The 12939-nt window shown below is 40.0% G+C and overlaps 1 protein-coding gene across 1 annotated transcript in view; it reads left to right on the top strand.

Annotated features, from left to right (window-relative positions):
- DNAH5 (dynein axonemal heavy chain 5) overlaps positions 1-12939 on the top strand; it is a 196427-nt gene that overhangs the window by 27075 nt on the left and 156413 nt on the right. The window contains 4 exon segments of the mRNA XM_045847800.1: positions 1771-1856; positions 2312-2633; positions 3570-3776; positions 9969-10140. Coding sequence (XP_045703756.1) covers positions 1771-1856; positions 2312-2633; positions 3570-3776; positions 9969-10140 — 787 coding nt within the window.

Here is a 12939-nt window from a genome sequence, read left to right as displayed (position 1 = left end):
TTCTAGTTCTTCATAGTTTATACTCAGAGATTTTTATGTAATGAAAAAATGTGAGTATTTCCTTAGGTAGGCTAGCTGTACCGCTCTTTATAGTTTCAGCAGAAGCAGTGAGAAGTGTTGGAGGCACATCGTAATAGGTGTGGCGGTTCTTTAGCTGTGGGGCTTGCTGATTGGCGAAGGGGGCACTGTGGCGTTCCCACGGAGAGCAGCATCTCTTCAAGGGCTAAGTGTTTCCTGTGGGGTCCTGGGTGTTTCCCACGGGTTGTCTTGCCAAATTACTTATGGAAAATCAAGCTTATCTAGGTACTAATTCTCAAGGCACATGCATCTGTTTCCCTATTTGATCACAACATAAATTGATGATCCCTTTAGAATTGTAGAGACTCAAAACTCCTGTCTGGTAAATTGAGAAAAAGAATTAATTGGAATGTTCCCTTGAAGCACCAAATAGAAAATAAAGAAATATTTTTTCTTTTATTTGATTCAATTTATATTTTAATGACAACTCTGTGCTAAATATTAAACTGAACAAAGGATAAATCACGTACTTAATTTTTTTTGTTGTAGTCATTTTTATGTTTTATTTTTGGGCAGATTTCTGCAATGGCATAAGATGTGTGAGGTTCTCGCCCTGGCTGGTCTAGCTCAGTGGACTGAGTGCGGGCCTGTGAAACAAATGGTCACTGGTTTGATTCCCCGTCAGGGCACATGCCTGGGTTGCAGGCCAGGTCCCCAGTGGGGGGTATATGAGAGGCAGCCACACATCGATGTTTCTCTCTCTCTCATTTCCTTCCCCTGTCTCTAAAAATAAATAAATAAAATGTTAAAAAAAAGTTGTGTGAGGTTCTCGGGACAAGCCATAACGAAAATCATTTTGGAAAATAGATTTGAGGGCTGTAAGAAATTGCTATTTAGGTCATTCTTTTTGAACTTATCTTCTCAGGAGATATTTATTTATTTTCTCCTGTAGGGATCTTGTGGTTCTGGGCTATGGAGGTGTTTCTGTAGAGTGGTTTTGCATTCCTTCTGCCAGGACCCTAGGGGTTCTGCCAACCCAGACTGCTGTTACGTTAATTCCTTGGGTTAGACCTCTGGGCTCGTGAGTAAACTCAGACCCCTCATCCAGGAGTGGCACAGGCATAGGGTTTTGACTGCTCCAGGTCAGGGGTCAGTAAACTGCGCCCATGGGCCAAATCCTGCCCCACCTGGTTGTTTACGGGTTGTCTTGGGCTGCCTTTGCAGTACAGTGGTCGGTGAGTGGCAGTGAAAGAGACAGACCTGTGTCCTGTGAAGCAGAAAATACTTATCATCCAGCTCTTGTAGAGGAAGTAAAGGGCTTGTTTTTATCCATGCACAGCTCTGGCCAGATGGCAGCCACCCCTGACACCCCACTTTCCCCAACTTGCATACAGTCTAACCCTCCTGCGTGGGCTAGGCAGCAGTTCAAGGGGGCTGGCTTTCTGCAGGGATCTGCTGAAAGTGTCGGGACCCCACAACTTCTCCACCCTGCTGTGCTAGAGCCTCAGTGGTGACCCCCAGGCTCTGCCACAGGCCAACTCCTGTGACTGCCCTGGCTTTCAGGTCCCTCCTTGTTTTGGGTTCTGGGCATTTATCTTTCTGTCAAGCTCAGGTGAGTATTAAATTCTCTGTTATATTCTGTCCTGTGTTATATGTGTTTGCAGAAAACGGGAAGTTCTTTTATCCTGATGCTAAATAGGACTTTTCCCAACAGCAATTCATTGTTCATAATCAGAACTTACTCTGTTTTAGAATCAGTTGCAGAAGTTCATGGACGCTACATTTGAAAAGATTCAGAACACAAATCAAGCTCTAAGTATGTTAAAGAAATTTGAAAGGTAAAAATTGAGAATAGTTTTCTAGGTTCTGTTTTTCTAAAATTGGGATAATGTAAACATAGTTTACCTTACAGTATTATTGGTATTATTATTTCATATTCTACTGGAAAGAAAATCTCTTGACATTCTGGATAACAGGGCACAGTTTTTCAGTTCTTTGGAGTATTAAGAGTTTTTTCTTCTTAGCTTTGAAGTACCTATGACAGCCTATCATTGTCTTACTTGATGTTCAATAATTCAAAAAAAGTTTATCTAGTTTTTCCTAGATTTTAAGGATTGATACTTTATTTTAAAAATCACTTTATTGAGATCTGATGGATTGATACTACTTTGATTTTTAAAATTAGCCAAATAACTTACTTTCTTCTGTTAGCATGTGTTGTAAAATGCCTTAATAAAGGAGATTTCTAGATACCATCTCATTAATTAAGGCTTTTCACTTTTTAAAAAATAAGATTGAATATACCCAACCTTGGTATTGATGACAAATACCGGCGTATCCTTGAAAACTATGCGGCTGACATTGATATGATCGCACAGCTGTATACAAAGCAGAAATGCAATCCTCCTTTGGCCCGAGACCAGCCTCCCATTGCTGGGAAGATTCTGTGGGCCCGTCAGCTCTTCCACAGGATTCAGCAACCAATGCAGCTTTTCCAGCAGCACCCAGCTGTGCTACAGACGCCCGAAGCCAAACCTGTGATTCGCAGTTACAACAGGGTGGCCAAGGTCCTCCTGGAGTTTGAGATTCTCTACCACAGGGTGTGGCTTCAACAAGTAAGTCCGTACATTAGTGTTCTTCAAAGACGTCTCCATTGTCAATCAATGACACACCCTCTGCTAGCACTGAACAGTTTTATTTTTGTAGGAAGTTTGCTTTACAGGCATTTTATAAGACAGGTTTAGTTGACTGTAGGTAAGTAATCAGTCAAAGAATGTAATATGTCCATGAAGAAAAATAATGATTAATTTTGAAAAAAAAATCATAGCTAGGTAACAAACTCATAAGGGAGAAGGTCCTGTTTATTGTTTTTTTACCTGGTTGACTAGGATTTTTTTCCTTTTCTTTTTTCTCCATTCAGTTTCTTAATGTGTCAATGAACACTAGTATGTCTGTTAAACAAAGTCTTAAGTTTTCTTTGTCTACACCAGGTTAATCAAATTACATTTCAAACTACCATTCTTGGTAGGTTGGCAAAAAATTTTTCTTTGTGTATGAATTTTGGAGGATAAAATTCAGCCTTACTAGGCCTCTAAAGTGGTTTCTCATTTCCCCGGTTCACCTTTTGGTGTCTGAACCAATGCAGAGATGTCTCCATAGGGGTATTCATTGCTTTTCCAGGTACCTGAAAACCAAGTTTAGCAGGTCTTATGATACTTTCACTAGGAAAAAGAACGGAGTAGGTCTGAAGTCATCAGGGAGCTAAATGGCTTTTGAGAGGCCACTGCTAATTTCAGTGTTCACTTACATGTCGGTGTGAGAGAGTCATGACTGAAGTGTTTTGTGGAACTGACCGTGCACCATCAGCACCAAGAGCTTGAAGGCCCTTTCCTAAGTGAAGTTAAGAGTGACTGGCCCCGCTGTCTTTAATCTGAGCAGCTCAGCTCCATGGAATAACACTTGATGATCCTCATTCCCAGGAATGGCCGAGCTAGATACCCCGTGCATGCATGGAAATTTCTAATAGTGATAATGTTGATCTCTTCTCACAGATTGAAGAAATTCACGTAGGACTTGAGGCTTCTTTATTGGTGAAGGCTCCAGGCACAGGAGACTTGTTTGTAAACTTTGACCCTCAGATACTAACTTTATTTAGAGAAACACAGTGCATGTCACAGATGGGTCTGGAAGTGTCACCACTTGCAGCTGCCCTTTTCCAGAAACGGGATATTTACAAAAAGAACTTCAGTAACATGAAGGTATCATGCTTTTATTTTTAACTTGTCCTGGCTAGCCTCAGTTTGCATGAAAAAAAAAATGGCAGTGTGTCACCATGAGGGCTAGAAAGTGCCCAGGATAACTGGAGTGGAGTGACTGAGGGGCGAGTGCCATGGACTGAGTCAGTAGAGTTGGCAAGGCTGGGTCATTACAGATCTTGCAAACCAAGACTGTGGGTCTGAGTGCACCAGGGAGCCACGGGAGGAATTTGAGCAGGAGAAAAAAGTGCCTTGTATACTAGAAATCATTCCTACTAATGGTTGAAGAACAGGTTTTATGGTAGCAAGCACTTTGTGAAGCACATGAAAGTGAAGCCACTTTGAAGGCTGTTGCACTGGGTCAGGATGGAGATGATGGTGACTTGAACTAGGATGTCAGCCAAGTTCAAGATCAGTGAATTAGAGAATTATGTCACCAGGCAGGTTATGAGAGAACTCAAGGATGATTCCTTTGTTTTTGGTGTGAGCAACTCAAGGGATTTACTCAAACTATGGCTGTTATATGTTCCAGTGTAGGTTATGTTCTGCACAACCGGCCCAGAAATGTGTATCAACCCTGAATGGATGTTTCTCTTATAGACATGGCAAAGCCTGGAACTGGTTTGTTTTGGGGGAACAGGAGGGAGTCAATTGTTCCCATCTTAAGTATAAACTGATTTTTAGAGATCCAAGCGGAGGTGTTATCCATGCAGATAGATGTGTAAGTCCGGTTGCAGAAGTCAAAGTTGAAGATGATAGGCATTTGAGAATCATCAGAATATAGTCACTATTTAAAGTTATTGTCCTGTGAGATCTCCAAGATGTAGATAAAGAAAAGCAGAAGGCCTAGACCAGGCCCTGATGAGCTCCAGTATTAATAGAGCTGATAGAAGAGGCCAAGTGTGCCAGTGAAATTAAAGATTGACGTTTGAGGTGGGAGGAAACCAAGTGTCCAAGAAGCCAAAGGTGGGAAAAGTATCCTGAGGGAAGGACTGGTCAGCAGTGACAAGTCATGCCAAGAGGACAGTTGAATTGAGGTCAGAGATGCAGCCATGATATTTGACAATGTGAATCATTGTTGCAATGTTATAGCGGTTACCATGATAGGATAAGGCCCATAAGTCCATGCATTTGCATAATGCTTTATATTTTAAACCATTTTCGTGGTTATTATCCCACTAAGTATTTTCCACAACTGTGTTAGGTAAGAACAAAATACTGCAATAATATTTTATAGATGACAAAACCGTGGCTCAGAAAAGTTAAATGACTTAGCAATCTCATAGCTAATAAGTTGCAGAAGTGGGACCAGAACCCAGACTTGGAGTTTGCTGCTTTCCTATTCCTCCATGTTATATTAAAATGTTACTACTGGCAATGGACAAATGTTCCTGAAATGTGGACTCATCACATACTAGTCAGCATGCTGGGATTCCCTTTTAGACCTTTTTTGCATGTGAGGAATATCACTTAGTCAAACTACATATTTACTGAGAAAATAGTATTTTTTACTAAGATAATAATTTTTAAGAATATAAAAATACTGATGATAATTTGGTCCACCAAATTGTTTCAGTAGTCTGTACCATGTAGCACCCCTCCCCCCAATTTTGTGGCCTAAAACAATCATTGTCTTATATCTTATAATTTTGTGGGTAAAGCATTAAGCAAGGCTTGGCTAGGTGATTCTCCTGTTCTATGAGGCATTGACTATGGTTTTGTTCAGCTGGCAGATGTTTGATCTCAGAGGTCCAAGATGGCCTCATTCTCACATCTGGTTCTTTGGTGGGAATGGCTAGAAGCTTTGCTCAGCTGGGGTTAAGGACTGGAGCATCTGTGTGTGACCTTCTGGTATGGAGTCCTCAGGGTAGTAGAATTTCTTATATGGCAACTCAGGTTTCCAAGAGTGGGTGTTTACAGTAAACAAGGAGGAAGCTGTATGGCCTTTAGCACAGCCTCAGTGTTTCATAGCATCACTTCTGTTGTGCTCTGTTGGGGTCCATAAGCCCACCCAGATTCAAGGAGAGGGGACATAGACCCCACATAGGAGAGCAGAGGAGAGCAGGTTTATAGAATGTTTTAAAACTACCACAGTTGAAAATGACAGTTTGAGCAAGTCAATTATCATCTGGTTGACATTTATTATATCTTGGAGGTTGAAAGAGTTAAAGGTTTCTACCCACCATGAGTGGCTGGTAAGAGCAGATCTATTGGCAGATTTGGGGAACCACCTCAGGGGTTGCAGAGTTATTGTGCTGAATATATAACAGAGTTTTCAGACTTCACGGATATGCCAAAGTAGCGGAGGGCTTGTTTTCTTCATCTATTCCTTGCAAGGCAGTTGGAAATAGAAAGAGATGAGCCAGTACATGCTAATAGTTACAAGTATAGATTCTGAAGCCAGTCTGATCTGAATTCAAATGATTATCTTCGGGCAAATGCCCTTACCCTCCTAAGCCTCAGCCTCTCATTTATAGAACTGGTGAGTAATACTTCATGGGCTTAGAGGATTAGGGTAGGACATGGAAGGGTGACTGTAAGAATTGCTTCCTTAATAGAATAAGTGATGGACAGTGAAAAAAAGGGAGCAGCAGAGAAAAGCTTCAGGAAATTTCAAAAGTGGCTTTTCTGGAAATTGAAAAGATATATAGAGATTGTGGAAAAGCGTTATAAGAAAAAAGGACCATGTGGCCCATTTGGTAAATAGTGGGTTTAATGACATTCACAAATTTCACTGGGCTTTTTGCTCACTTCTTACAGTTTTTCCAGAATTGTTAATATTAGTTGACTGTCCAGGAGAGGAGATATTGTATTGGGTTGCCCCCAAAGACCATATGTTTTTTCTGTAAAATAAAAGATACATTTTTCATTTTTAACAACATCTGATAGTTGATTGATTTGGATATTTTGAGTGTGTCACCTATCTCCTGTGTTCTCAATTAATGTCTCAATTTGATCACCATCAACTTCAACTGCTCTACCTGACCGTGGAGCATGGCCCAGTGAGACTCTCCAGCATGAAACTTCGCAAACCACTTTTGACACGTTGGATCAGTCACAGCACCTTCTCCATACACTGCACAAATCTCTTTGCATTTCAGTTGTGTTTTTACCTTTCTTGAAATAATAAAGCATAATATACTGAAAATGTTACATTTTTTTCTTACACCTTTAAAATTAAAATGGCTACATAAAAATTCACAAATATTAATTTTTTTACATGCACGTTGGTATGCCAACTGTCATAATACAATCACAACAAAATTGTTTCAAATGAAGTTAAAGACAACTAAACACTGCCAAAGCCATCTTAGGGAAAAAACCAAATGAACTTTTTGGTCAACCAACTATATAGTGTTTTCCAAACTTGTCCATCCAGAGACCATTTTTTTTAGGGAATCTCTGGGGTTGGTATTTCAGGGAAAACACTTTGGAAAACATTAATTTAATGACAAAGTAACACAAACATGTACAATAAAAACATGAACTTAAAAACAATTGTATTTAACAAGTACATTCAAGTTACTTTCTTATAATTAATTGTTGTTGATACTAACATTGCCATAAAAGGTAGGCTGTAAGTACTATTATATTTATTTAAAAATGATAACATATGAATAAATTACTGGTACAGCTCAGTATTAACAACAGGTAAATTTCAGTAGAGCACCAGGAACCATGAGTTTCTGATCACAAATTCTTCTTTTGACGAGAACTAATTAATTAACTAGATATATATGATTGATCATCTCCTATCTGCCGGGTACTGTTTCATACACACTGGACAAAGCAGACAAAATTCTTGTCCCTATGGAACTTATATACTTGTTGGGTAAGACAGAAAATAAATAATGAACATTATTAATAGGTAAATTAATATAGTCTACTAGAAAAGTGATAGACATTACGGAAAAAATAGGACAAAAAGGTGGTTTTTGATGATGGCTTACCATCTTAAATAGGTAGCTAGGATAAGCCTAATTGAGAAGGTGACATTTGAATAATTATTTGAAGGAGATGCAAAGGCCCTGAGGCTAAGGAAGCTATTAGGGCAGAAGCAGGTAAGGGAGGAAAGGAGTGATTAGAAGTGAAAACAGAGAGGTAATAGAGTCCAGACTGGGTATCTCTTTGCAGACCAACATAAGAACTTGTAGCCCTGAATAAGATGGGAAGCAAAGTGACCATGTAAGCCGAGGAGTGATGTGGTCCAACTTTCATTTTGAAAGGGTCTCTCTTGAAGTTGCTAAATTGAGCAGAGACTGTAGGGGGTGTGCATGGAAGCAGGGAGGCAGTGATAGACTATTATAATAGTTTAGGTGAGAGTCAGTGATGGTGGTAGCAGTGGTAAGCTAGTCAGATGTAGGATCGTGTTTTGGATTTGGAGCAAACAAGATATCCTGATGGATTGCATGTTGGTGTGAGGGAGAGAGGCGGTGAGGATGATTCTGAGTTTTGGCCTGAGAACTGCACTGGTGGAGAAATGGAATTTTGTTTAATAACAATTCGATCATTGTTTATATTATAGGTATAGTAGGTTCTTGTTGGAATAGGCTTCTTGATCTAATTTAGTGTTGCTGGGAGGTAAATCCTAGTACCCGGGCAAAGTGGCATTATGAATATGTTTCACGTTAAAAATTCTATTACCTTTACATTGAAAGTCTTTCACCTAGTTGACAATACCAGATTTTCTTGATGGCTACAGAGCATCTACTATTTATTGTGGGTTACTTCAGGTTGCTCACTGAGGGAAAGTGTTATTTCCCTTGTTAAAATCCAACCTTTGTTAACACTAAGAAGTTCCTGCTGGATGTCTCCCCTACTGGAAAAGGTTTCATTATTTGTCAAGTGTGGCCATGCCTTGCCTAACCCTCTGTGCCTTTGGTCCCAAATATCTTCCTGCGGTGGGGCAGGGGCCGTAGTAGTCTTCATTGTCCTGCCCATCTGCACCAGGACTTCTCTTTCAGCTAACACCCTTTCGATCTGTAGCTCGATTTCATTCATAGCCTGCTCCTGGCTAAAACAATTATGTCTTACTTAAGAATTTCGGACTGCCCTGGCTGGCGTAGCTCAGTGGATTGAGCACGGGCTGCGAACCAAAGTGTCTCAAGTTTGATTCCCAGTCAGGCCACATACCTGGGTTGCAGACCACGGCCCCCAGCAACCACACATTGATCTTTCTCTCTCTTTCTCTTTCTCCCTGCCTTCCCTCTCTAAAAACAAATAAATAAAATCTTTAAAAAAAGCAATCATTAAAAAAAAGAATTTCAGACTAAATATTCTCCTTCCTAAAAAAGTTCCCAGATTCTTCTCAGATAATTGGTAAACTGTGCTGTGGAAAACCCTGATTGCTCAAAGAAAGGGTCACTCATTGCCAAGAATGGAGTTGCCATCAGTTGAGATGGAGAATGCTGTGGGCAGAGAGGGTTCAGGGGAAGTTTTGAACATGTTAAGTTGAAAATGTCTGCTATATTTTCATGTGGAGGTATTGAGCAAGCTCTTGCCATGTATGAATCTAGATGTCAGGAATAAGGTCTGGGCTGGAAATATAAATTTTATAAATTTTTAATTAACCAATGTCACCACAATAAATTTAATGGAAAAAAAATGGTTGTCTTTGGTATATGGATGATACTTTAAGCTATGACACTTGATAATATCAACACTGATCCTTGACTCCTTGTATCTGGGTCTTGCATCTGGACTTGCCTACAATTCCAGCCATGGGCTGAGGCAGGCCTCTGATGACCCTTACACTTTGGGTGGTGAGTATGGTCCCCAGGAAGTGCCCAGAGGGGCAGGAGGCACATGGTACAAACGTACAAAGTTGAATGAATGAGCTTAGTGGTACACAGGTTAAGGCACTGGTAACATGAGTTAACCTGGTTTAGAAAAGTCACTTGGCCTCAAAACTTTTCTCCCTTTTTGGTCTGGGTAAGTGGAAAGAAATTTTTACTCTTAAATTCTTTTTTTCACTTCCTTAGTTGTGTTTTATCAGATTAGGAATGAGTATTTATGTAGAGGTTTCTTGTCTTTTGTTCTATTCTTATGTTGTTCTGGCCACTCTTCCTGCCAGGCTGCTATTGGAGCCCTAAAACTCTACCCTAAATAAGAGTCATCCTATTGGATTAAAAAAGTGATATTAACCTATATTAATGTGAGATATTAATGGATTATTCAAATCCTATTTTATTGCAGTTGATGCTGGCTGAATATCAGAGAGTGAAGTCAAAAATGCCTCCCACCATAGAGCAACTGATGGGCCCCCATTTGGCTAAAGTGGATGAAGCTCTCCAGCCTGGCCTGGCTGCACTGACCTGGACGTCACTGAACATTGAGAAATACTTGAAAAACGCTTTTGCAAAGATCAGTAAGTCTGTCTAAGCGGTTATTATTTCTCAGTTTGAAAGGCTGAATTCTTAATGTCTGTTGTATAATTTCTTACAGGTACTGCTGTGATATAAATCGTGCAATGAGAGTGTTATTTTCAAGCCGTTCCTTAAGGAATTTTACCAAAGTATATGAATTCATTAATTTCCTGGAAAGTATATATATTTACTATTTGATTCTATTCCCATAGGTTAACTACATTAAAAATACTCTTATTGTTGGACATTAGAATTTAAAGGCTTTTTAGAGTCATCCAGCTTTTTATACTAATAGATTAGTGTATTTTCAGACCCCAGTTTGAAAAATGTGCACATTTGGACAGAGTAGAACAACAGGATATATGGGAAATGTTTATGCAACATTGTTTTAATGAGGAATACAATGCTATAATGCCTTTAAAAGTTACACACACACACACACACACACACACACACACACACGTAAGGTGGTATGTTTCTTACAATCCAGTTTCCCAGAATGTGTACAGCCTGCGGAGAAGGGATCTGGGCTCAGGTAAGTCTGGGAGATTCGAGTTGAAACAGTCAGGCAGGCTTTTTCTCTGCAGGACTTCTTGTAGCCTTTACTATGCCAGTGTCCAGTGGTCTCTAAAAGTGGGTTGTTTGGTGGCATTTCCCAGAATTCCTCGAATGCCTTCTAGGAGAACATATTCACACCTTATAGACCTTCCATGGGGGGCAGTGGAACACAGTTTGGGATGTGGTATGGGATGGGGGGTTTCTAGGAAGACAAAGATGCTGCATTTTCCTTGCCTACCCAATGTCCTCCACCTTCTCTTCGTGGCCCAGTTCCCCCAATGTGTTGTAGCCCAGAGTAAGTCTCACTGCCAGATGCTCACGAGACTGTTCTACCACATGGGGCCACCTCCTCCTGCGGCCTCTTGTTGTTTTACAGTTGGGACCAGAGACTATCTTTTGATTTCTTCTAGTGGTTAAGTACAGTTCCATCTTTTGCCCTGAACTAACCACAGAGGACATGAAAATAAGGCTGTTTCTTTCTTTCTTTTTTTTTAAATGCAGGTTGTAGCTATAAAACCTTTAAAAAAGGTTTTATTTATTTTTAGAGAGAGGGGAAAGGAGGGAGAAAGAGGGGGAGAAAAACATCAGTGTGGTTGCTTCTTGTGCACCCCCTACTGGGGACCTGGCCCACAACCCAGGCATGTGCCCTGATTGGGAATCAAACCAACAACGCTTTAGTTTACAGGCCAGCACTCAATCCACTGAGCCATACCAGCCAGAACTATTTTTTCTTTTTTTATACTTTTGAATTACTTTCAGTTAGGTGCATACTAGACATCCATACATTTATGAATTCACGATTGCCATAGTTTTATATAGCTATTCTCTTTCTGTTTCTTTTCTTCCCTCGCCCCTTTCCTACCTGTTGACCCCATCATCTCATTTCTGAGTCATCCTTTCTGGGGTGTCTCTTCTAGATCCCCTCCTGTGGTGGCTCCTTTTATAGTCTCTCTCTAACTCACGTAGGTGGCTGCTGAAGTAGTCTATTTATAGCTTGTATTGTCAAGAGCTTTTCTTATTAGTAGTTTTTCATTGTACCTTCCAAATAACTTGGAGCTTAGAAGGGTCCAGCTGTTTATTTCACCAGGTGCCGTGTGCTTAATAATAACTGAGAGGTGCTGGGGTGGGAGAGAGGAATTAATGGTCGAACCCTCCTGCAATCTTTTGTTGTGCTTTGTAAGTTGGGAACTGGATTCAAAGACAAATTGTAAAGAGGCCTTAGGATATTATTAAGAGGTGTTATAGTCTCATTATAATTGGAAGGTTGAACAATATTAAATAAATGATCAGACAACTGTTGCATTATAGAAGCAGAGAAGATAGTTGAAATCTTAAATAAGACCTTCAGTTTAAAATTGAAAAACCATGATCCAGAGGTGCTAAATGACTTCTAATCTTAATGGATGTATGCGGTAAAATGAGTTTAGAACCCAATTTTCTTGCCTTTAAACCAATATTCTTTCTAAAATATATCTTCCCAGGACTGAAAACAAGAGGAAATTGGCTAAAGTTCTAGAAGGAGGCATTTATAAACTGTATAAAAACTTCATAAGAGGAGTTATCACAACCATTTAAGAACAGGCTACCAAAGTAGACTTTAGTAATATTCTCCTTAGAGAATATCAGGATTGGAGCATTAACAATTTGGATATTTTATTAGAGTGTTTCCTGGAGACAAGGAGCTAGTTTCTAAAGAAACTCTTATTAATTCTCAGCTTCTGTTTCTTTTTGGTAATTTAAATTAAGAAAGTGAGGTCAAAGCAAGATTGAGTTTCTTTGGGAGGCAAACTTTGCTGCAGCTCAACAACAGCTGGATTTTTATTTTGCTTAGTGAGCCAATCCTTCTCTTTCGTAGGTAGTTATTTGTATCGTTCATTTAGGAGCATATGCTGGCTGCCGGTCACTCCATCTTCAAAGCCAGCAGGGTAGTATCTTCAAGTCTCTTTCTCCCTGTCTCTCCACTTCAGTGGTCACATTGTGTTCTGACTCTGACTCTCCTGCCTTCTGCTTATTAATATTCTAGTGACTCCCGTGGCCTCACCTGGATAATCCAGGGCAATCCCCATATCTTAAGATCCTTAACTTGATCATATCTGCAAGGTCTCCTTTGTAACATTTGTGGGGGATTAGGATGTAGACATCCCTTGGGGGGGGTGACATGTCCTTGAAGATGCATTCTTCAAAGACATCAGCTTACCTCAGATGCCCTTGAGGAAGCTTGAAGAATCAGAAATAGTGAAAAG

This window comes from Phyllostomus hastatus, unplaced genomic scaffold, assembly GCF_019186645.2.
Source record: "Phyllostomus hastatus isolate PE091 unplaced genomic scaffold, TTU_PhHast_1.1 phas_contig_58, whole genome shotgun sequence".
Classification (NCBI taxonomy): Eukaryota; Metazoa; Chordata; class Mammalia; order Chiroptera; family Phyllostomidae; genus Phyllostomus; species Phyllostomus hastatus.
This window is presented reverse-complemented; position numbering and strand designations above follow the sequence as displayed.